Source organism: Bufo bufo, chromosome 2 (genome assembly GCF_905171765.1).
Source record: "Bufo bufo chromosome 2, aBufBuf1.1, whole genome shotgun sequence".
NCBI classification, from domain to species: Eukaryota; Metazoa; Chordata; class Amphibia; order Anura; family Bufonidae; genus Bufo; species Bufo bufo.
The window spans coordinates 32621897-32646204 of record NC_053390.1 but is presented as its reverse complement, the minus strand read 5'-3'; the positions used below and the strand labels follow the sequence as shown (position 1 = coordinate 32646204).

General features: G+C 46.8%; 1 protein-coding gene across 1 annotated transcript in view; it reads left to right on the top strand.

Annotated features, from left to right (window-relative positions):
• The window catches only part of SLC38A9 (solute carrier family 38 member 9), a 31985-nt gene extending 9479 nt beyond the window's left edge, over nucleotides 1–22506 (top strand). Inside the window, exons 3-15 of the mRNA XM_040420869.1 lie at nucleotides 4808–4940; nucleotides 7454–7572; nucleotides 8096–8159; nucleotides 9620–9713; nucleotides 11105–11275; nucleotides 11776–11835; nucleotides 12415–12609; nucleotides 15810–15917; nucleotides 17247–17353; nucleotides 17933–18046; nucleotides 20542–20690; nucleotides 20787–20876; nucleotides 21927–22506. Coding sequence (XP_040276803.1) covers nucleotides 4808–4940; nucleotides 7454–7572; nucleotides 8096–8159; nucleotides 9620–9713; nucleotides 11105–11275; nucleotides 11776–11835; nucleotides 12415–12609; nucleotides 15810–15917; nucleotides 17247–17353; nucleotides 17933–18046; nucleotides 20542–20690; nucleotides 20787–20876; nucleotides 21927–22092 — 1570 coding nt within the window. The 3' untranslated portion in view covers nucleotides 22093–22506. The remainder of the gene's footprint in view (nucleotides 1–4807; nucleotides 4941–7453; nucleotides 7573–8095; nucleotides 8160–9619; nucleotides 9714–11104; nucleotides 11276–11775; nucleotides 11836–12414; nucleotides 12610–15809; nucleotides 15918–17246; nucleotides 17354–17932; nucleotides 18047–20541; nucleotides 20691–20786; nucleotides 20877–21926) is intronic.
• The last annotated feature ends 1802 nt before the right edge of the window (nucleotides 22507–24308 follow it).

Genomic DNA, 24308 nt, shown 5'->3' with positions numbered 1-24308 from the left:
GCCCCCCTCCCTCCCCAGTATTATATTCATTAGGGGCCAGTGCGGCCCCCCTCCCTCCCTCCCCAGTATTATATTCATTGGTGGCCAGTGCGGCCCCCCCTCCCTCCCTCCCCAGTATTATATTCATTGGTGGCCAGTGTGGCCCCTCCTCCCTCCCTCCCCAGTATTATATTCATTGGTGGCCAGTGCGGCCTCCCCTCTCCCCCCCCCCTAATTAAAAACACCCCCCCCCCATCATTGGTGGCATTGCTATAAGCAATGCGCCGCACAGACCTTTCACTTACCAGTAGGAGGAGCGCCCGGACGATCACAGACAGCGCAGGTAAGTATAATGCTTCTAAAATTGCTAAGTAACCATGGCAGCCAGGACTGCAGTAGCGTCTTGGCTGCCATGGTAACCGATCGGAGCCCCAGCGATTAAACTGGGACTCAGATCGGAACTCTCCGCTGCCACCAATGATGGGGGGGGGGGTTTTAATTAGGGGGGGGGAGAGGGGAGGCCGCACTGGCCACCAATGAATATAATACTGGGGAGGGAGGGAGGGTGGGGCCGCACTGGCCACCAATGAATATAATACTGGGGAGGGAGGGGGGCCGCACTGGCCACCAATGAATATAATACTGGGGAGGGAGGGAGGGTGGGGCCGCACTGGCCACCAATGAATATAATACTGGGGAGGGAGGGGGGCCGCACTGGCCACCAATGAATATAATACTGGGGAGGGAGGGAGGGTGGGGCCGCACTGGCCACCAATGAATATAATACTGGGGAGGGAGGGGGGCCGCACTGGCCACCAATGAATATAATACTGGGGAGGGAGGGGGGCCGCACTGGCCACCAATGAATATAATACTGGGGAGGGAGGGAGGGTGGGGCCGCACTGGCCACCAATGAATATAATACTGGGGAGGGAGGGGGGCCGCACTGGCAGAGCTGGCACGGCGCTGTAGTTCTGCCGCTCACTTCCGACTCCCGCTGATCAGATATTGATGGTCCCATTTAACAACCCCTTTTACTAATAAGAAATATCCTATGGCTGTTACTAACGAGCTGCCTACCTCCGGGACCTGGCATCCACAGCACTGGCACTTTTCTGCCTGGCGGGCGTAGGCTCTTTTGCACGAACGCAGCGTGCTATCTTGGGTGGAAGGTATCACACCAATGCTCTTAATTCTGGAGGCTGGTAAGTCAGAGGCCGTTGCCCGTGAGCTCGAGGGCCTAGGGCGGCTACTCGTCTTGGAGGCAGATGGATTACGTGCCATAAGGGCCTCAGAAATGGACTGAGAAATAGCATGAACCCATGGCCGACTGAATGGCCATAGCTACAGAGCGCTGGATTGCCAGAGCCTGTTCATCATTGGGTGCAGAGGCAGATTCCTGGACATGTGAAATCTCCTCCATGTCTTCAGGAGTGGGGGTGGGCCGGTTATGGTCAGACATGCTGGGGCTGAAGGATAGTGGATATCCCTGGGGGAAAAACTGTGGCTACAGGGACAGGAGGGTGCAATAGCTATCCCTAGTGCAAAGGGGGGGAACTTAACTGGCTGGCAGAAGTTCTTTAATGAGGGAGAGCCGGAGCGATGCCGCAGGTGAACAGAGGACGTCGCACTAGCTGCGCCGAGATCTCGCGATAACACGTCAGAGGCGCATGAGGTGGGAGCGAAGTCCCGGTGGAGAGGGAAGAAGACTGGGAAAATGGCATCCGAAGTCACGCCAAGAGGCAGGAAGGCGAGCGCAGAAGCCGAACCGGTAAGAAGGCGAGACAGGGGGGGGGGAACACAGGAAGGACGGACGAGTATGAAGCGCAAGGAGCGCCAGAAACCTGTAGGAATAAAAGAGAGGGGGAAAAAACTGGAGTAAAAAAACCTAGAGAGTACCCAGGGGGCCAGGGGAGCCCCAGACTTATGATCAGTGTAAGGAAAAGAATAACAAGTCAAAATTCAATAGAAATCCCCCATATGATTTGCCCACACAATGATTACTCATCTGTGGACAGCAGCAGCAAAGAAAGAGGAGGAGTCTTTGGGATCCAGGACTATTATACTGGGTCATGTGGGGAGGGTCTTATTTCCATGGTTACTTGTTTTCCTTTAAAGTTTTTCTTTGCTGCTATTGGTTCACAGTAAAGGAAGAGATAACAATACTCGCCTCCGTGTCATGTAATAAAATTTAGAGTTTTATCTGTAGTTTTTACTGTTTTCACGAAAAGGCAAATACTGTGCGGTAAAAACTGCAGTTACCTGTTGCAAAAAGCTAAGTGAGAACAGAATGGTAGAAATCTTCGCTAACTTTTAGAAAAGGAAAAACTAAAATCTTGTAATGACGTAAGTCTTCAGCCTCTTTACTCTGGACGTAAGTCTTCAGCCCCTTTACTCTGGACGTAAGTCTTCAGCCCCTTTACTCTGGACGTAAGTCTTCAGCCCCTTTACTCTGGACGTAAGTCTTCAGCCCCTTTACTCTGGACGTAAGTCTTCAGCCCCTTTACTCTGGACGTAAGTCTTCAGCCCCTTTACTCTGGACGTAAGTCTTCAGCCCCTTTACTCTGGACGTAAGTCTTCAGCCCCTTTACTCTGGACGTAAGTCTTCAGCCCCTTTACTCTGGACGTAAGTCTTCAGCCCCTTTACTCTGGACGTAAGTCTTCAGCCCCTTTACTCTGGACGTAAGTCTTCAGCCCCTTTACTCTGGACGTAAGTCTTCAGCCCCTTTACTCTGGACGTAAGTCTTCAGCCCCTTTACTCTGGACGTAAGTCTTCAGCCCCTTTACTCTGGACGTAAGTCTTCAGCCCCTTTACTCTGGACGTAAGTCTTCAGCCCCTTTACTCTGGACGTAAGTCTTCAGCCCCTTTACTCTGGACGTAAGTCTTCAGCCCCTTTACTCTGGACGTAAGTCTTCAGCCCCTTTACTCTGGACGTAAGTCTTCAGCCCCTTTACTCTGGACGTAAGTCTTCAGCCCCTTTACTCTGGACGTAAGTCTTCAGCCCCTTTACTCTGGACGTAAGTCTTCAGCCCCTTTACTCTGGACGTAAGTCTTCAGCCCCTTTACTCTGGACGTAAGTCTTCAGCCCCTTTACTCTGGACGTAAGTCTTCAGCCCCTTTACTCTGGACGTAAGTCTTCAGCCCCTTTACTCTGGACGTAAGTCTTCAGCCCCTTTACTCTGGACGTAAGTCTTCAGCCCCTTTACTCTGGACGTAAGTCTTCAGCCCCTTTACTCTGGACGTAAGTCTTCAGCCCCTTTACTCTGGACGTAAGTCTTCAGCCCCTTTACTCTGGACGTAAGTCTTCAGCCCCTTTACTCTGGACGTAAGTCTTCAGCCCCTTTACTCAGGACTTGGCTGAAGCCCCTCTGGCAGTGATTCCGGCTTCCAGTCTTCTTGGAGATGAGGCCACAAGGTTTACACCTGGATGTGTTGATTTTTTTTTGCCATTCTTCTCTGCTGATCCTCTCCAGCTCTGTCAGGTTGGATGGGGGTCGTAGGTGGACGGCCATTTTCAGGTCTCTCCAGAGATGTTCCATTGGGTTCAGGGCTCTGGACCACTCAAGGACATTCCCAGAGTTGTCCCTAAGCTGCTCCTGTTTTGTCTTGGATTTGTGCTTAGGGCCATTGTCTTGTTGGAAGGAGAACCTTCGGCCCAGTCGAAGGTCCAGAGCTCTGGATCAGGTTCTCATTAAGAATATCTCTGTACTTTGCTCCATTCATCTTTCCCCCCACCCTGACCAGTCTCCCTGTCCCCCCAGGATGATGCTGACACCACCATGCTTCACTGTAGGGATGGTATTGGGCAGGTGATGAGCAACGCCTGGTTTTCTCCAGACATGACGTGTAGAATTGAGACCAAAAAGTTCAATCTTGGTTTCATCAGAGCAGAGCATCTTGTTTGTCACAAACGGAGAGTCATTTAGCTGCTTTTTGTAACACCAGGCGCCCTTCATGTGACTCTAACTGAGGAGAGGTTTCTTTCTGACCACTATGCCATAAAGCCCAGATTGGTGGAGTGCTGCAGTGATGGTTGACCTTCTTAAAGTTTCTCCCATCTGCACACAGGATCTTTGGAGCTCAGCCAGAGAGACCATTGGGTTCTTGGTCATCTCTCTTACCAAGGCCCTTCTCCCCTGATTACTTAGTTTGGTGGGGCGGTCAGCTCTAGGAAGAGTCCTGGTTGGTCCAGGCTTCTTCCATATAGGAATTATCGAGGTCACTCTGTTCTCTGGAACTTTCAGTGCAGCAGAAATGTTTTGTCCCCTTTCCCAGATCCGTGGCTCCACACAATCCTGTCTCTGAGCTCTACAGGCAGTTCTCTCCTCCTCATGGCTTGGTTTTTACTTATGCATTGTTATCTGTGAGACCTTTATATAGACAAGGCTGTGAATCATGTCCAATCAGCTGAATTTACCACAGGGGACTCCATTCAAGATGGAGAAACATCTCAGAAAGGATCCACAGAAATAGGAGGCCCCAGAACCAAATGTCAGGTGTCATAGCAAAGGCTCTGTATACTTGTGTCAAGGAGAAATTTTAGTTTTTTTCCTTTTAAATAAATTTGCTAAATTTTCTAAAATTCTTTTCTCACTTTCTGATTACAGGGGACTTGAGGGCAGATTGATGCTTTTTTAATTTTTTTTTATTTTAGCACAGGGAGCAATTTAACAAAATGTGAAAGGATCTGGAGACTTTCTGACTGCATTGTACATAGGGAAAAGACGAGGACTACACCAGGGAATCAGCGCCGCTTCCTGGTGGGGAAATGGGGGGTGGAAAGAGGAAAGGGAAGTGAATCGTCTCCCATCTGCTTTTCTGTTTCAGGCCTTTTCACATAGAACCGACATACATCACCAGCGTCAATGACGACCCCCCCAGGGTTACTTCTCATGCTGCAGCTATGAATAAACGCATCCACTACTACAGCAAGCTGGGTCCTCCGTCTGAATCCTCACTGGTATGATAGTAGGATGCACAGTTACACATTCATTGTTCCTAGTGGTGCCTTGGTCCAGAAGTTAAAGGGGTTGTCCAGGATTTTGGTATTGAATCTTGATGACTTAACCTCCCTATAGGTCATCAATATCTGATCGGCAAGGGTGCGACTTACGGCAGCCCCATGGATCAGCTGTTTGATCTTCGGCGCACTTCTTCATAACATCCTCCCCGTTTCCAACATCATCAATAATTTTCTCCAAATTATCATATCCGTTTCTTAATTGACTTTACTTTATGTAGTCATTCTTGCCAGTACAATTCCTTTAAATCCTTCTTAGATTGTCCCCTTGGGATATTTTTATTTTTTATCAAGGGGAATTTTTTAATATAGGAATTCAACCTCCTTAAACAGCTGATCGTTGGGGGTGCCAGGAGTTGGAACCCTCACTGATCTGATATTCATGACCTATCTGAGGAAGGGCCATCAATATGGAAGACCCAGAAAATCCCTTTAAAGTCAACCCTCATAGAGAGGTGAAAACCGACCAAAAGGAGTTGGTCAATATAGTATAAAGAACACTAATGGTACCAAAGTAATCCAAAATAGCATAATTTTATTAGAAAATCACAAAAACGCACATGATTGACACAAGTCACACAAAGACATTTAACACAGGTCACAATACATATTAAAAACCAAGAGGACCGATGGTGAACTGCTGGTATATATTATAATAAAGTGCACGTGCAAAAATCTTGATTGGTCATCAGTAGAAAGGTATATTAGACCTGACCGCTATGGCTCCAAAATTGCATCATACAACCCATATGCATATATTGTACAACAGATACCAATTTTGGGGGTGATAATGCACGCCACAAAGGCTAACTGAGGCAATATGGTGACTACAATTAGAATAGGCACATAGAAAATACTGACCAAGCAACTGAATATACCACGCAGCAACACCACCGCTCCGCTCCCCAACGCACGTTTCACGTTCAGCTTTTTCAAGGGGTACTGGCTGGTGTGATGAGGATAGTCCCTTAAATAGGTGGAACAGCTATGTCCTATTTGCTGATCGGCAGTCATTCATCAGATCACCAATCTCATTGGCTGGCCTGTTATCCGTCTGTATCGACTCACCTGAATACTATCAAATGGCGGATGCTCTCTACATGGCGCCCGGCAGTCTGCCATGAACGCCGCGCCGGAAGCCACGCCGGTCCGGAGGAGGACAGTCACGCCCCAGCCCGGCGCATGCGCAGACCGTCGGGCGCACCGCAACCGCCATATTGGTTGAGGGCATCTGGATCGGCCACTATCTAAATGGTATACCACAAGACCATACTTGCAATATTTGAACTCAATACAAATAACCCACAGTTTAGCCATGTGTATAAATGTATAATAACACCATTAAGTATATTTCAAATACAATATAAAATATGTCGATACAATACCCTCAGGGCAGGGGCGGCACACATAGACATCTGTCATGAGAGGAGACGCACACAGAGAGTTGGGTTACCACATTACTAGTCCCAACTGGGGTAAGAGTATATTTTAATATTATTATTTATTTTTATTTTTATATTTAAGTTTTTTTATGTTTTTTTTGGCACCTCATAGAGAGGTGCCAGAAGTTCCACTCTCAGTTCAGACCTGCAATGATTTTCAGATCAAAGGGTTTACATATCTCCACATGGCAACCGTACCAATTTGGCCCTGGTCTAAGATTTTGGTCATGGGGAAAAAATCTCCTGCGGGACATTCTAAGCAAAACTGCATTTATACCAGTATAACCTGTAATAGGATGTTTGTGTATTGCACTTTCATAGTCCGTTCAGTCCACACCTCCTGTATATCCTTAGGGTACTTTCACACTTGCGGCAGAGGATTCCGGCAGGCAGTTCCGGCGACGGAACTGCCTGCCAGATTCGGCAATCTGGACCCAAACTGATGGCATTTGTCAGACGGATCCATCTGACAAATGCATTGAAATACCGGATCCGTCTCTCCGGTGTCATCCGGAAAAACGAATCCGGTATAAATAATAATTTTTTTGCATTTTTATAGGTCTGCGCATGCGCCGACCGGAACCGTTTTGCCGGAACACTTAATGCAGGCACTCTTACACTTCAATGTAAATTAATGCCGGAGTAACGTTACATTTCCCTACCTCGTAAGATTTCCCTACCCTCGTCACTTCCGGTAGCACCGGACATGACGTGAGGAGGTATGCCGCGCATGCGCACAAGGACGGGGTTGGAAAATTCCAAAAAACGTAAGAGGGACTGAATTGATGCATCCTGAACGAATTGCTCTCCATTCAGAATGCATTGGGAGGTTTTTCGGTATTGAGCTCCTGTGACGGAACCCAATACCGGAAAACAAAAACGCTAGTGTGAAAGTACCCTGGTCCACACATAGATCAAGACTTGGAGGCCCACGCTGGCAGCGCCGATGGCTCTCAGTCTTGTTCCCATTTAACCTTTCTCACACGTAACTCCGGTTGTTTGTGCTTTTAGATTGCTCCAGTTCATGTGATTCCTGCGCCAGAAGAAATCTATGTTTACAGTCCTTTCGGAACCGCTTTAAAAATTCACGGTGGAGACGGCTCGGAGAAGAACTCCAGCATAGTCACAATGTACGTAAGCCGATACTGAGGGTTCGGTTTTAATTGCCTCACGTTAAAGTGCACCTACGCTTTTTAGATCACGTCTGACGTATCATGTCAGGGACACTTCTGATTTGGAGGGACCAGGTTTTAAAAACCCTTCCCGTCACTAAATCTAAGGGCTATGACCGACTGACTCTTGTAGAGGCGATCTTGGCGGTGTACGGAATAAAACACTTTCTAACACTCTCCAAGGAAAGCCGATCACAGCCAAAAGGGGCAATGAGCATTTCTTCACTTGGTGGGGGGGGGGGGGGGGGTCTCAGCCCCTGGATCCACACTGCTCAAAACATGCGACATGCTGCCGGGAAATGTCTGAAGCTTTCTGAATGTATGGCTACACGTTACACGTTACACGTTAAAACAATGGTTTTGGTGCCTTATCTGATTTTGCATGTATGCAGCCATTTCAGGCTTGGAGAGACGCTGACTGTATTGTTCTTTATTAGGATTTTACTGCATCTTACTGTAAATTATGAAACTGTTTTTTCAGATTTATGATCTGGAACACAATGATGGGAACGTCAATTCTCAGCATTCCCTGGGGAATTAAGCAGGTAACGCTGGTAGGGAGAATAAAGACACCTGACCCGATATCTCAAAGAAATTCCTTTTTACACTGCTTTATTCCAAGTTGGGGTCCAGTTAGGAGTTCACAGACCAAGCAGCCTGAAAGGTGTCGTCTCTGTAAGACGTTCCTATTCCATGTGCCCTGTTAATGGGAATTTCTGGTATCCAGCGGGCCCCGCAAAGCCACCTTGAAGGGGATCTGTCACCAGCGACCTCCGTCAAACTCTTTGCACAGACACATGCTGTAGCTGTGGTTCACCTGATTAAGGGCTCATTCAGACGGCTGTATGCTGTCCGCAAAAATGTGGATCCGTTTTTTTGCGGACAATTCAGCATGTCCGCAAAAAAACGGATTGCATTCTATTTTTTTGCTGATCCATAGACTTCAATAGGGCCATGTCCTGATTTTCACAGACAAGTATAGGACCCATAGAAGTGAACGGGACAGCATCTAACGGATCCGCATTTTTGCGGACAGCATACGGCGGTCAGGCTCCATTCCTGAGTTATGATACTTTTTCTTAATATGCCAATATGCATTTGGTTCTTTGAGGATGTCACCGTTGCTCTTTTTGCACCCAAGCTCCGCTCCGTTCTGTGACCAGCCCCTCCCTGGCTGCTTTCATTGACAGGGCAAGGCATTGGCAAAGCGGCCACAGAGCGACTTGCCACAGAAGGGAGCGGAGCATAAAGGGGGTATTCCAGTTGTTTCAAGTTACCCCCCCTATCCACAGGATATAGAATAACTTTTAGATGGGTGAGGGATCCTACCGCTGGGGGGCCCATACTCCCTGCAGCCCCCCTGAAATGAACGGAGCGGCTGGTCGCACATGTGCAGTCACTACATTCATTTCTATGGGAATTCCGGAGATAGTAGAGCTGTACTCAGCTATCTCCGGAACTCCCATAGAAATGAATGGAACGGCTGTGTACGTGTGCGACCGGCCGGAATGTCGTCTCCGCTGGGAACGGCTCCAGAACTATTCGTCTCCCTGGTGCAAGCACAGATAAGGTGAATTCAGGAGTTCGTGCATTTGTCAGTGAGAAGAATGACCTCTGCACAGGTGGCAGAACGTGCCCGCCAAACTCTCCCATAGAAGTCAATAAGTTTGTGCCAGTTTCCTATGTTCACGCGGCTGCTGAATGCTGTTCACAGCAGCATAGGCAAGATGGCCGCCCCTAACCATGTACAGAAATAAGATTAAATAAAATCTGAAATCGGAAGCTAAAAACAGATTAGAAAAGTACAATAGGTGCTTGTGTCTGGCTTTAATTTGTGAAGGTGTAGGTGGTGCACCCCCTGTAATAGGAGGACGGTGTAGAATTACCCCTCACTTGCAGGAAGGGGACGCTGCTACCCCTGCATGAATGGCGTCTTGTGTTTTGGACTATTATGAATTTTTATTCAAAAAAACAAAACTAAACCCTTTTGTGTTCTCTCTCCCAGGCCGGATTCACAACTGGAGTCGTGGTCATTTTCCTGATGGGTCTTTTAACCCTTTACTGCTGCTATAGGGTGGTGAAGTCCCCAGGGACAATACGTAAGGATCCACTCTCATAATTCTTAAACCAATGTCTTTGATCTCACGTCCATTTATGATCTTCTAAACGTCATAGAGAACTGAACACGTGTTTAGTAAAATCTAACAACTTTCCATAGAGGAAAGGCTTCTGGGTTGATCTCGTAGTTGGGAGACAGTCAGCATATGGGCAGTGTTTGTGCCATGCAAAGTATTTCCTATTTTCATCAAATAATGTCTGTGCGGTCTGTTGTGGCATACATCTGCCATGTTATTATCTGCAAAATAGTCTTAGATTATAGACTTCACAAATGCCGTCCTATATGTATCGATGTTTGGGTAAATTTACCCTTTAAGTTCTTAGGAACCCCCTATGTGCTCTTCGTTTCTATGTTAAAAGGAGGGAGGGAATTAGGGTAGCCCCTTCATTTTGTCACTATACATTGTGAGCAAAACAGATGGAAGAGCAATTAAGCTGATGACTAAAGTGCAAACCACCAATCCCGCCAGGGTGGCTACCTACTGTATCTCGTGTGTATGGGGGGCCTCCCGACTCCCTTGATAATATCAAGGCAAACGAAGGATCCTTTTGTTCTCAGGGAAGATAAGCCGCCACCAGAGTGTTCTGAATGGGGAGTCAACCACTGTGAAACCCCCCCCCCCCCCCCCCCCCCCCCCCCCCCCCCCCCCCCATTGCGCCGGCTTATCTTGATGATTTACCACCCCTTATACAATGTCTTGATGTAACATCTCTTAGATGTTCGGCCTTTCACTCATTCATCTGCAAAACCTGCCTGATGACCCGGCTTTTGTGTTCTGTAAGATTACAAGATTACAAATATCTATTCTTGGGTACCCAATACATGGGCTGGGCGATTAATCAAATGAATTTGATTAATTCGCCCTTGGGGCTTCTGATGCCCCACCACGTCACTTGCCCCTGCACACCTGGTCTATGTACAGTAACCCCTGCACTGCCAGCATATATATATATCTATAGACTGGCAGTGCAGGGGTTAGCATGCTGCTGTATTTTCTCCGTCCAAAATTCCGGAACATTATTTTTCCATTGAATTGCATTAATGCCGTGTGTTCCAGAAAAACGGATCCAGTTTTGCGGTCTGCGCATGCGCAGACCTTTAAAAATGTGAAAAATATAAATACCGGATCCGTTTTTACGGATGACAACCGGAGAGACGGATCCGGTATTGCAATGCATTTGTGAGACTGATCCGCATCTGGATCCGTCTACAAATGGTATCCGTTTGCATACAGATTGCCGGCGACGGAATCCAACACAAGTGTGAAAGTACCCGAATACTACTATTTATGACACAAAGGAATCTAAGATGAAACCAATCTACAATAAACCAAGTGACAATGTTTTTATCTCTTTTTCTGTCGTCTCGCAGCTTCCCTCGACACCTCACACCTGGAGTTTCCTGACGTTTGCCAGTATTATTTCGGATCCTTTGGGCGTTGGTCCAGTCTCCTTTTCTCTCTGGTGTCGCTGGTTGGGGCGATGATTGTATACTGGGTGCTGATGTCCAACTTCCTTTTTAATACAGGAAAATTTATTTATAGTGAGTATCATCTTATTGAACGCAGTATCGGCTTTTCACAGACTGCGTCCTGGATGTCCGGTGCAATCGGTGGCATTTACCATAGTGTCGTAACGTGCCTCAGGTTACATGATGCAGAATATTGTGTCACATATTATTGTGACTTTGGCGCAGTTCACTAGGCATGTTAGACAGGTTACCCCTTTTTATGCCTGACATATTATCATCTGTAACAGCTTTGGCACATTTTACAATTTTTTTTTTCCAAGTGGCCCCAAAAATAGTCAAACCTGCCTAATAATGACTAATGCATGGTACAGATATGTGCTGCAGTTTGCTCAGTAGATCTGGAATTGCCGGTTCCAGGGGGCGTTCTTTGCTGTGAATTTTGTAATCTCATTAAAAAAATAACTATGAGAATTGAAGCAAATAACCTGTAAATAGTCATTCATTGTGCACGTTCAAGGCTCTGCTTTATAATACTGCAAAAGTGCTATCATCTTGTGTTTTATGTATTTTAGATTCTGTTAATCACATCAATGTCACAGAAATCGGGCTGAGCACAAATGGAAGTGACAGAGGTAAGGAGAAGGCCTTGTGTAGTCTGGATCTAGTGTGATTTCCCGGGGCTGTCACTAAATTTAGAGCCATGCAGATTGTAAAGGTGTGATCCCATGATTGATGTAAAAATCAAAAATCGGACAACATACAGTACGCGATACTCTCTTTCTAACAAAGCTAGAACCAGCCCTGGACCTCACATCCATAGAGCTCCACATTCATTGCTCCAATGACTTATTTTAAGCTGGCCTCTTAGGGGGCATGTCCTTTCTGCTGCAGCTGGTGGCAATTGAAGGATGGGACTGAGCGCGTGCTTCCATCTCATTGAGCAGGACAGAGAAATTATAAGAAGAGCAAACAGCAGGTGGCGCTGTACAGATAGATTTCAGTGAATAGCTCAGTGGCTATGCTAAATTTTTAACTCCATGCAATTACAAAAGTATTCAGATCCAGGGGCTGGTTTGAAATATATATTTGGTGGGACAACATTTTTCGGTAAAAAAAGGATTTTCTGATTGTCCGATATTTGACACGTATCATGCCATGTTGATGCCAGATTAAAGGGACTTTACTGTACCTGAAGTTTCTTACCTTTTCAGTTATTTGCCCGAGCAGTGGAGACCATACTCCGCTCAATGAAACCGTGGACGTGTTCTCTGGAAACGGAACTGGATTCCAGCAGTTTGAAGAGTGGTGGAGTAAAGGGAATACCGTTCCTCTGTATCTCATAGTCATTCTCTTGCCGCTCCTTAACTTCCGTTCTCCATCGTTTTTTGCTAAATTTAATGTCTTAGGTAAGTACCCGGCATCTTGTGTTCTCACGTTGATCACGTATAATCCATCATACGGGTGGAGAGCGCGCTGCTGATGGGAAACTGGTCACCAGTGAGAAACATTATCACACATTAACTGCAGGGGAAAGTACGTTTTAGGCAGGACAAAGACGGAATGTTTCCCACGATAAGAACAACTCTACATGAAGAAAATAATTTTTAAGATTAGATATAATGTATTTGAGGAATGACCGGTTCACAAACTGCATGGATCGGGAGGGAATCTTTGTCTATGGCTCTGATTTTGCCGGTTTAAGACACACATTTCAGTCTCCAGTCTGACCAAGCAATCTAGATCAGTGCATGTAAACCTGCCCATAAATATAATGGTGAGGCCGCGTGTATGAGGCGAAAGGAGACTGCAAATCAGGACCATTTCAAAATTCTTGTTTGTGCTTGGTTTTGAGTGAAAACTGATGTTCTAGCAACAAAAATCACTTGGAGGTAAAGGAGCCTGCAAAAACGCAGCGCTGCGGTCTCATCAGAATGATTTTAAGGCCTCATGCACACGACCGTTTTTTTTAAGGTCCGCAAAAACGGGGTCCGTAGGTCCGTGATTCGTGTCCGTTTTTTCTTCCGTGGGTCTTCCTTGATTTTTGGAGGATCCACGGACATGAAGAAAAAGTCGTTTTGGTGTCCGCCTGGCCGTGCGGAGCCAAACGGATCTGTCCTGACTTACAATGCAAGTCAATGGGGACGGATCCGTTTGACGTTGACACAATATGGTGCAATTGCAAACGGATCCGTCCCCCATTGACTATCAATGTAAAGTCAGGAGTTAATATACCATAGGATCGCCTCTATGTTAGAATATACCATCGGATTTGAGTTAGATCGTCAAAACTCAGATCCGACAGTATATTCTAACACAGAGGCATTCCCATAGCCCATAGTGATGGGGACGCTTCAAGTTAGAATATACTAAGAACTGTGTACATGACTGCCCCCTGCTGCCTGGCAGCACCCGATCTCTTACAGGTGGCTGTGATCAGCACAATTAACCCCTCAGGTGCCGCACCTGAGGGGTTAATTGTGCGTATCATAGCCCCCTGTAAGAGATCAGGTGCTGCCAGGCAGGAGGGGGCAGACCCCCCTCCCCTGTATTTAACTCATTGGTGGCCAGTGCGGCCCCCCTCCCTCCCTCCCCTGTATTTAACTCATTGGTGGCCAGTGCGGCCCTCCCTCCCTCCCCAGTATTATATTCATTGGTGGCCAGTGCGGCCTACCCTCTTCCCCCCACCTAATTAAAATCACCTTCCCCCCATCATTGGTGGCCAGTGCGGCCTCCCCTCTTACCCCCCCCCCCCCCCCCCTAATTAAAATCACCTTCCCCAATCATTGGTGGCAGCGGAGAGTTCCGATCGGAGTCCCAGTTTAATCGCTGGGGCTCCGATCGGTAACCATGGCAACCAGGACGCTACTGCAGGTCTGTGGTAAGTGAAAGGTCTGTGCGGCGCATTGCCTATAGCACAGACCTGTCACTTACCAGTAGGAGGAGCGCCTGGCCGGCCACAGACATCGCAGGTAAGTATAATGCTTCTAAAAATTGCTAAGTAACATGGCAACCAGGACTGCAGTAGCATCCTGGTTGTCATGGTTACCGATCGGAGCCCCAGCGAATAAACTGGGACTCCGATCGGAACTCTCCGCTGCCACCAATGATGGGGGAAGGTGATTTTAATTAGGAAGGGGGGGGGGGAGAGGCCGCACTGGCCACCAATGATGGGGGAAGGTGCCAATCTTGTGTGCATCCGCGTTTTTTCACGGACCCATTGACTTGAATGGGTCTGTGAACCGTTGTCCGTCAAAAAATAGGACAGGTCATATTTTTTTGACGGACAGTAAACACGGATCACGGCCGCGGATGAACAATGGTGCATTTTCTGAGTTTTCAACTGACCCATTGAAAGTCAACGGGTCCGCAGAAAATCACGGGAAACAGAACGGCCACGGATGCACACAACGGTACTGATCTCTGGTACTGAAAATAATTTGTTAAGGTGCGTTGAATAGGGCCGAGCAGTTATAGTAAAGGGGTTGTGTCCTCTCACATATTGGTGGCACATCCCTAGGATATGCCACTGATATCAGATGTGTGTGGGACCCACACCTATCTCTAGAACGGGGTCCCCAAAGTGAACGAGAGCATACCGCACGTGTGTGGCCGTCTTCCATTCATTTCTATGGGAGTTTGGAAAATAGCCAATATTTTCAGAAGTCCAATAGAAATGAATGAAGAGTTCAATGCCAAGCAAGTAAGTGGGGGGTCAACAGCTGGTTCTCCGACAATTAGCTTTTTGGCCATAGTTCCGGTGCCGGAACTGGAAGGCTGCGCCCGCTGTGTCCGGAACTGGAAGGCTGCGCCCGCTGTGTCCGGAACTGGAAGGCTGCGCCCGCTGTGTCCGGAACTGGAAGGCTGCGCCCGCTGTGTCCGGAACTGGAAGGCTGCGCCCGCTGTGTCCGGAACTGGAAGGCTGCGCCCGCTGTGTCCGGAACTGGAAGGCTGCGCCCGCTGTGTCCGGAACTGGAAGGCTGCGCCCGCTGTGTCCGGAACTGGAAGGCTGCGCCCGCTGTGTCCGGAACTGGAAGGCTGCGCCCGCTGTGTCCGGAACTGGAAGGCTGCGCCCGCTGTGTCCGGAACTGGAAGGCTGCGCCCGCTGTGTCCGGAACTGGAAGGCTGCGCCCGCTGTGTCCGGAACTGGAAGGCTGCGCCCGCTGTGTCCGGAACTGGAAGGCTGCGCCCGCTGTGTGGTGGACGTTGCTCATTACTGCAGCACAGCTCCTGTTAAGTGAATGCCACAGTCACCAGACCCGGCCGCTGCACTGTGGGAGGAGCGTTGTAGTTCTAGCACCGGAGCTACTACCTAACAGCTAATTGGCAGGGCTGCCGGGAGCCTGGCCCCTACCAGTCTGGTATTGATAACCTGTCCTAAGGACAAGTCCAGGAGAAACCCTTTAATAATCACAGAATAACAGTCTCTAAGTAATAAAAAAATTATATATATATATATAAACATTTGTAAAAACAGTAAAGAAACTTGTGACTATACTGTATACAATTATTAAGAAAAGGGATAGAATTTCCGGATGGTGATTGAAATAGAATATTTCTACAAAAATTCCTCAGTCGTGTTTTTTTTATTTTTCATTTGTGTCTACAGGCACAGTCTCTGTACTCTACTTGGGGTCTCTTGTGACGTATAAGGCCATTCGTCTTGGCTTTAATTTTGACTTCCATTGGGATGAAGTACAAGAATATTTTGTTCCTGGTAAGAAGTTAATTTCTTTTATTTTCCTGAAACACTTTTTTTGTTGGAATAAAGAACAGTGTAAATTACTGCGCGGCCTTGATTTTAGTTCTGTTTAGATACTCCCTTTTGTATGTCTATGAAAAGCTGGGTGACAACTGGTATGGCGGTGATTGCAGCATCAAAAGAGGTTGTCACCCTGCTTCCCCAGACTACTTAACCCCTTGCTGACCGCTCTGTGTAAGTATATCAAATCGAATATAGCCAGCACCTGCTAGTTACCTGGCGTTGCCTGGAAGGAGCGTGCTCCACGGGAATCAGTAGAAAATCCAGCAAGCCGCCAATATGTTGCAAATATTATCTTCTTCATTGCTCAGTAGAGTAAATTATTTCAAGATAACGCGTTTCAGCATATAGCCTTTATCAACAGATACATCTCAAATTCAGAGTGACTCTTATATATACACATTATATACAATATACGAGATTCGCGAGAACTTGAGCTTCTAGACATCCGGACCGAGCGCCATCTTGGAGTCCCCAACGCAGCACATGCCCTATAACAACATCTAGAGTCACTACTTGGTGAAAACAGCTGACTGCCATGGCCTCCGAGACCTGTAGTAATCAGCTGGTTGCAAAGTCAGCTTAAGGCCCCTTTCACACCAACGAGTTCCACACATTGGACTCTTAGGTGTGTCAGCTGCAGCACCCGTCCTGACCTCCCAGCACTGCCAAGGTCGCATGGCATTATATTGATTTATGATGCTATGTAACCCTTAGAGTTCTGGAATGTATTGGATAACACTGACATAATGCTGACAGTGTTATACAACACATTCCAGAACTGTAACGCTTACATAACCTCATAAATCAATATAATGCCATGCGACCTTGGCAGTGCTGGGAGGTCAGGACGGGTGCTGCAGCTGACACACCTAAGAGTCCAATGTGTGGAACTCGTTGGTGTGAAAGGGGCCTTAAGCTGACTTTGCAACCAGCTGATTACTACAGGTCTCGGAGGCCATGGCAGTCAGCTGTTTTCACCAAGTGGTGCTGGGGGTGCCTCTAGATGTTGTTATAGGGCATGTGTAGTATCATTCATTTAATTAAATTGCCATCTATGCTATATGGGCGACTAGATATTCATATTCCCTCATAATGGGACTGCCCCTTTAAAAGGGGCTACAGGACCCTTAACTATTGATGACTTAGGATAGATCATCCGTATCGGATCAGCGGTGGTCCGACCCCCCCCCAGCACCTTCCTGCCTGTCATGTATGTGTTCCGCTTAGATCTGCAGGGGAGGGCAGTCAGTGGCTGGTTGTAATGATTGTTGTATCTTTCAGAATTCAGGTTGTCCTTCCCTCAGCTGACGGGGATCCTGACTCTTGCGTTCTTCATACATAACTGCGTCATTACCCTCCTAAAGAACAACAGAAATCCTGAGAATAACGTAAGTCCTAACGGTTACTGGAATCCTTCCAGCTGTGGTCGGAGAACCATCCAGCACCTAGTGGTCTGGTCAAGCATGCAGTGGGAGATGGAGCTCCAGTGCAGAACTCCTTCTTCCCTTTCAGACATAAAAACACAGCATTTTTATGCAGCAGCCACTAGGGGGAGCTCAGTGCAAAGAGATTATTACAGCTTCTATTGCAGTTGGTGGTAACTGTATAAATTCCTATCCACAAAGCTTCCCCTAGTGATGGCTGCAAATAGTGATATATTATCAGAAGGGACTTGGGGTGATTCTAGATCTGTAGGGGGGAGATTTATCACAGTTGTCTGGTGTAAATACGGTGCCATCTTATTGACACACATTTTGCTTGTCATCAGCTTAAGAAGGGGCAGAGGCGTCTTTAAACGTCCGTTCTATAGCTGAGCACTGAGAGGAGCAACCTCATGGTGCTCACACAGAAGGAAGGGGATGTGAGAGGACAGCCGCTCCTCGTGTCAGAACTGTAGGGATCTAGCTGGAGGATGATATTTTACTGCGTGTGTATGAATTATGGGATGTTTTATTTTGTCTTTACAGATAAGAGATCTCTCAGTCGCTTACCTGCTTGTCGGCTTAACTTACATGTATGTTGGGGTGATGGTATTTGGCTCCTTCCCGTCTCCCCCTTTGACCAAGGATTGCATTGAGCAGGTGAGTACACGTCTTTTGTCCGATGACGTCCGTTACATAGCTCCTTTATGGTATTGTTGTGCTTTTTCATAAGTGTAAACAGTTAGATCTACCTATTTTAATTATAATGGGTATTCATTGCCTTTAAGAGCAATGTTGATTTATATTCACTGTGACGAATACCACACCTCGTGCCCGCTTGACGTCACCTCCGTCGAGCTCACAAGACGTGGTATAGTCACAGGTTACCAAGTTACTCCCTCCAGAGGGTCAGGTTGGTACAGTTTACACAGACACCTCCTGTCCACGCGGGCACAGATGGGCAACAAGCTGAGAGAGCCTTTTCACTGCCGCAGTGAAAACAGCGCTGTCTCAGCCCGGGAAATCTGCCACCAGCTTCTCATTTGATATAAACCCGGTCCGCTAAAGGGATTATATAGGGTGAGAAACCAACCCGCGGTAGCTTATAACTAGGCCAAAACACGGACGTGGGGATTCATGATCGAGATACAAGATTAAATTATATATTTAGTCGCCGTAAGGGCACACTATACACAAAGAATATATACAGTGGTCTGAGGTTACAGATACAGATTATTTGGGTACAACAGGGTTAAGCAGAGTAAAAGTCAGTTACCGGGTAGATGAAAGTTCCTTTAGGTCACAAGGGTGGAATAGCCCTGGGCTTCAGTCACGTGGGGGCGGTGATGTCACGTGGGGGCGGTGATGTCAGTGGTTTCCAGGTCTCTCCAAACACATTTGCACGATGTGACCCCCTTTCAGAGAAAGACCCCGCCCGCTGGCTTGCATGGACTTATGACCTGTAGCTGGCCATGCTCCCTCCCCGCCTATGGGTAGGGTCCACCCCTCCTCCTGTGGTGCTGGGAGAAAATGACCCATAAAACCCCTTAGGGCTCATAGCCCCAGACCAGAATGTCGCAGTAAGATGGTTCTGGGCCCAATTGATCTGCCTGGGTTCCGGCTACAACTAGAGTCCAAACATGGTACCATTATTTGGTTTCTGTGGGGAGATTTGGATATCTCCTTTCCCTGGCGGGGGGGGGGGGGGGGGGGGTTCCTGCAGGATTTAGCTTGCCTCCAACCTGGTTGATTGAGGTGTGACCTTCTCCACCTGGGGCCTCCTTGAAGCCTGGACCCCTGGGGCTTTCTTCCTTGCCAGCTGACAATCAGATGGCTGAGGGGTGGGAACTTATTTTGCATGTACACTGATGAACATGCCAAAAGGTGAATCAAATGACAATCAGGGCAATGACAATGGGTTTTATATTGATGACCTATATCCGGCACCTACCGATCAGCTGTTTGAAGAGGAGGCGTGCTCCATGCAAGCGCTGCTTCCTTTTTATTTACACTGCCCGTCACCTCATAAGCGAGTGTAAGTAAGTACTTGCTCCAGTCATTTGAATGGAGTGAGTGCTTGTAATTACACTAAGCTGCGGCTGCAGGGGAGACGATTCGTAGTGTAATGACGAGAAAGCAGCGCTCGGGTGGAGTGCCACCTACTCGTCAAACAGCTGATCGGCGGGGGTCCCAGTTTTCGGACCCCCACTGATCAGATATTGCTGCACAACCCCTTTAATGGTAACCTCATCAAGTACCTCCTCACATAATGGACAACATGGGGTTAATGCGTGAGGTCCATGATGAGTTACTTACTATTAATGTGAGGCATTACATATTCATAGTAAATAACCCTCAGTCATCAGATTGCTTTTCTCATACACTCCATTGCATTCGTTTTGGCGTGTATGAGAAATTCACTATGGGGGTCATTTACTATCATTTTCTAGACATGTTTTAGGAGTAGAAAATGGTCTAATTTTAAGCCAGCAAGGAAGCGATGGATGCTTAGTTATGTAGAGGCTGGCGTCTCTTCATAACTTCTGCGGATCCTGCGCATGGGGTTATTAAGACCGGTGTCTAAAACGCTGGTCTTAATGAATGACCCCCATGTTCCTATGCAGCCCTGCCACAGGCTGGAGCTCCATAGGAGCCAATGGCTACCACACACTGCATACCGGCTCTCCCGATCCTCGCAGGGGGGAGCCGGAGCACAACTGTAAGCGCGCACTTCTGTTTTTTTGTTTTTGTTAGTACAGATGCCCTGGTCATGTTTGACTACGGCATCTGAAGGGTTAAAAATCCACGATCGGCATTACCACTGGTCGCAGACATTAGTTCTTGGTACCTGCTGTTAAAAACAGCAGGCACCCGGCGGCTATGGCGCTCGCAAGTGGGCGCCATCTTTAAAGCAGGAAGAGGTTAATCTATATTTACCTAACGAGTAAGAGGGAACTGTAAAAGTATGGGCCTCATTCTACAGAGGGACGGAGGCCGGGTATCTGTATATCTGAAATGTATTTAGTTTTCTCTGTTCTCCAATGTCCGGAGCTGGTCCTATGTTGGTTACTATTACATACGTGTCTCTTGTTTCCGTGTGCGCAGTTTCTGGATTTCTTTCCATTCACCTTTTTAATCTCTATTTCCTGGTCTAGAACTTTCTGGATAATTTTCCAAGTGACGATATCCTATCATTTATTGCAAGAATATTCTTACTCTTTCAAATGATGACTGTCTACCCGCTGCTGGGATATCTGGTCCGAGTGCAGCTTTTGGGACATGTTTTTGGGAACACTTATCCGAGGTGAGCTGCGTCTGGTCTTCTATTAAGTAGATTAGGTTTACAATGTAGGATTCGACCTCGACGTCGCCTTCATGCTATTGACGTTTTTTATTTCAGCTTCTACCATGTCCTGGGACTTAACATTGTTCTTGTCGGCTTCGGAGTCCTCATGGCCAAACTCTACCCAAATATCGGGAGCATTATCAGGTAAGAACAAGAAATCCTGCCAGTGGTCATAATCGCCTTCTGTTCTTGTTGGTGTTCACCCTACACCTTCAAAGGAATTGTCTCCCTCTCCATATCCCCCCTCTATGAGCAAGAATGGAGTCACTGGGTGAGAGCAGTTCCTGCACAGACTACATGGATGTTCATTAATGTAAATAGTGAGTGCAGCTCTGGAGTATATACTGTCTGTAACCCAGAATAAGTGCATGATATGTAATGTATGTACACAGTGACTCCACCAGCAGAATAGTGAGTGCAGCTCTGGAGTATAATACAGGATGTAACTCAGGATCAGTACAGGATAAGTAATGTATGTACACAGTGACTGCACCAGCAGAATAGTGAGTGCAGCTCTGGAGTATAATACAGGATGTAACTCAGGATCAGTACAGGATAAGTAATGTATGTACACAGTGACTACACCAGCAGAATAGTGAGTGCAGCTCTGGAGTATAATACAGGATGTAACTCAGGATCTGTACAGGATAAGTAATGTAATGTATGTACACAGTGACTGCACCAGCAGAATAGTGAGTGCAGCTCTGGAGTATAATACAGGATGTAACTCAGGATGAGTACAGGATAAGTAATGTAATGTATGTACACAGTGACTGCACCAGCAGAATAGTGAGTGCAGCTCTGGAGTATAATACAGGATGTAACTCAGGATCAGTACAGGATAAGTAATGTATGTACACAGTGACTCCACTAGCAGAATAGTGAGTGCAGCTCTGGAGTATAATACAGGATGTAACTCAGGATCAGTACAGGATAAGTAATGTAATGTATGTACACCTTGACTAATCTTATGCTAATCCCAAATTACAGCCAGCATTATACTCCGGAGCTGCACTCTGCTGGTGGAGTCACTGTTTACATACATTATTATCCTGAGATGCTTCCTGTATATTCACTATTCTGCTTACTTTATAGCTTAGCGCTCCCAACATTCCCTGCTTCTTCAGTATCCGCTCAGAGCTTTTATTCTAGGAACATTAGGATGTGTATAATAATCTGATTTTCTCTTCTCAGGTTTTCGGGAGCTGCCTGCGGTCTTGCATTCGTCTTTGTTTACCCCTGCCTGATCCACATGATAGCCTTGTATCGCAGCCAGCAGCTGAGGTGGTACTCTGTGGTCACACACGTCTGTATAATTGTCCTAGGGATTGCTAACCTCATTGCACAGTTTCTCATGTGAAGAACGTTTGGACGTAAACAGCATGAAGAACATTGTTCACTGTTCCGGGGGACTCGAGCAGATAAAATCTGCAGCTTGAATCTCTGTGAACTCCTAGCACAAGCATATACAAAACAAGGAGGTCAGCGTACTATGTCACACAGCGGCAGGACCGGCTCAGCAACGTGCTGCAGTTATCACGCTACTCAATGAAAGTAGCAGTTTATTTAAAAAGAATTCTGACAGAGTGGGGACCTCTTTATACAGAGTATTCCCTGCTGTGACGTGGAAGCTCCCTCTCTATCGCAGATAGAGACAACGGTCGAGATTAGTAGACCTGTGGATATCACCACAAAATACTGATTGCTCAAAGGGAAAGGACCAAATTTTTATTTTTTTTGTGATTTTTATTTCTTCCAAAGAAAAATAAGCTGACACTTCCGGTTCTGCAGTCGTCTCATTATCATCACAGCCAAGATTACAATGACCAGTAATACCTCTATATGGAATAGAGGTATTACAATAGATGATGGTTACATCTTATCTACTCCCACTCCCTGGACATTGACCATTGAGTCTCATAATAGGTTGGTGTGTCCTTGTCTGTGGAGATCACTTCACAGCAGTCATCTCATTGTCATCACAAGTAGGATTACAATGACTGGTAATACCTATATATAGGTAACTGCATCCACCATTCACAATATATGATGGTTATATCTTCTATACTTCCCCCTCCCTGCAAAATGACCAGTGAGCTTCATAATAGGTTGCCATCTGTGGATGACCACTTCTCAGCAGTGGTCTCATTATCATCACGCAGGGTTGCAGTGGCCTATAATATAGGTAACCCAGAATAAACCACTGACAATAGATGACGGACTCAGCTGAACTCCCCCTCCCTGCACAATGACCTCTGCACAGGTCGCAGAGCATGCCCACAACACTCTCCCATAGAAGTCATTGAGTTTTCTGACCGAGGTTTATAGCGTTTCTGTTACGGTTGTAAAGCAAATCTTTGGAGGTTATGTACACAGTTCAGACAAGATGGCTGCCTCCATGTACAGAAAACAGAGCAATAAAATCAGATATAACTGGGAAATGAAATAGTTTAGAAAAAGAATATGTGTCATACAGATTATAGATTGCTCAGGGTATCGGCGCTTAGTCTAAAGTTACGGACAATTTTAACTAAAAAAATAATTCAACGGGTGGAATTTAACAACAAGCGATTGTTGACCGTCACCGAAAAGAAGAAAGTTGTTCATCCAGTAGTCATTAGTCATCCGAAAAATAGCCGAGTAAGCGCACTCCCATAGCAGTGACTGGAAAGAGCCACGTATGCGCAGACTCCTCTCCAGTCCCAGTGGAGGCGTCCTGTTTGTGAGGTAGGTGCAGGTCCCACTCCTATCGGACCTGTATTCTGTGGATAAGGAGGGATGAGCCGGATGCAGCAATTCTTGCCTTAGGGTACTTAAACACTAGCGTTATTCATTTCCGGTATTGAAATCCGGTAAAGGTTCTCAATACCAGAAAAATCAGAAAAAACATCAGTTTTGTCCCAATGCATTCTAAATGGAAAGCAATCCGTTCAGTGTTCATCAGGATGTCTTCCGTTCCGTCCCTTGTACGGTATTTGACCGGACAAAATCACGGAACAATACTGCAGTTGCCGAATGTATTAATGCCGGATCCGGTACCGAGTGTTCCGGAAAATGCCGGATCCGGTTTTCTGGTCTGCGCATGTGTCGGGAGCTATTTTTGCTTTTGTTCTTTAAATGACGGATCCGGTATTTCAACAGATCCAGGAAAAAAGGCTTTCCATTTGTACACGGCTTGCCGGGTCCAGCCGGCAGTTCCGTTGCGGGAACTGCCTGCCGGAATCAAAAAACGCTAATGTGAGAGTACCCTTATAGTGTTCCACTGTGTGAATACTTAGCACATAAATTTTAGAGGGCGGGTCCTTAAGATAGCAGCCATGAGATAAATGTCTCGGTCAAATGCCAACTTTGTATAAAAAAATGGGAAAAGTTGTCTTTTGCCGAGATATTTCTCTCACCCAGCATGGGTATATGTAAAATGACACCCCAAAACACATTCCCCACCTTCTCCTGAGTACGGAGATACCACATGTGTGACACTTTTTTGAAGCCTAGATGGGCAAATGGGCCCACATTCCAAAGAGCACCTTTCGGATTTCACAGGGCATTTTTTACACATTTTGATTTCAAACTACT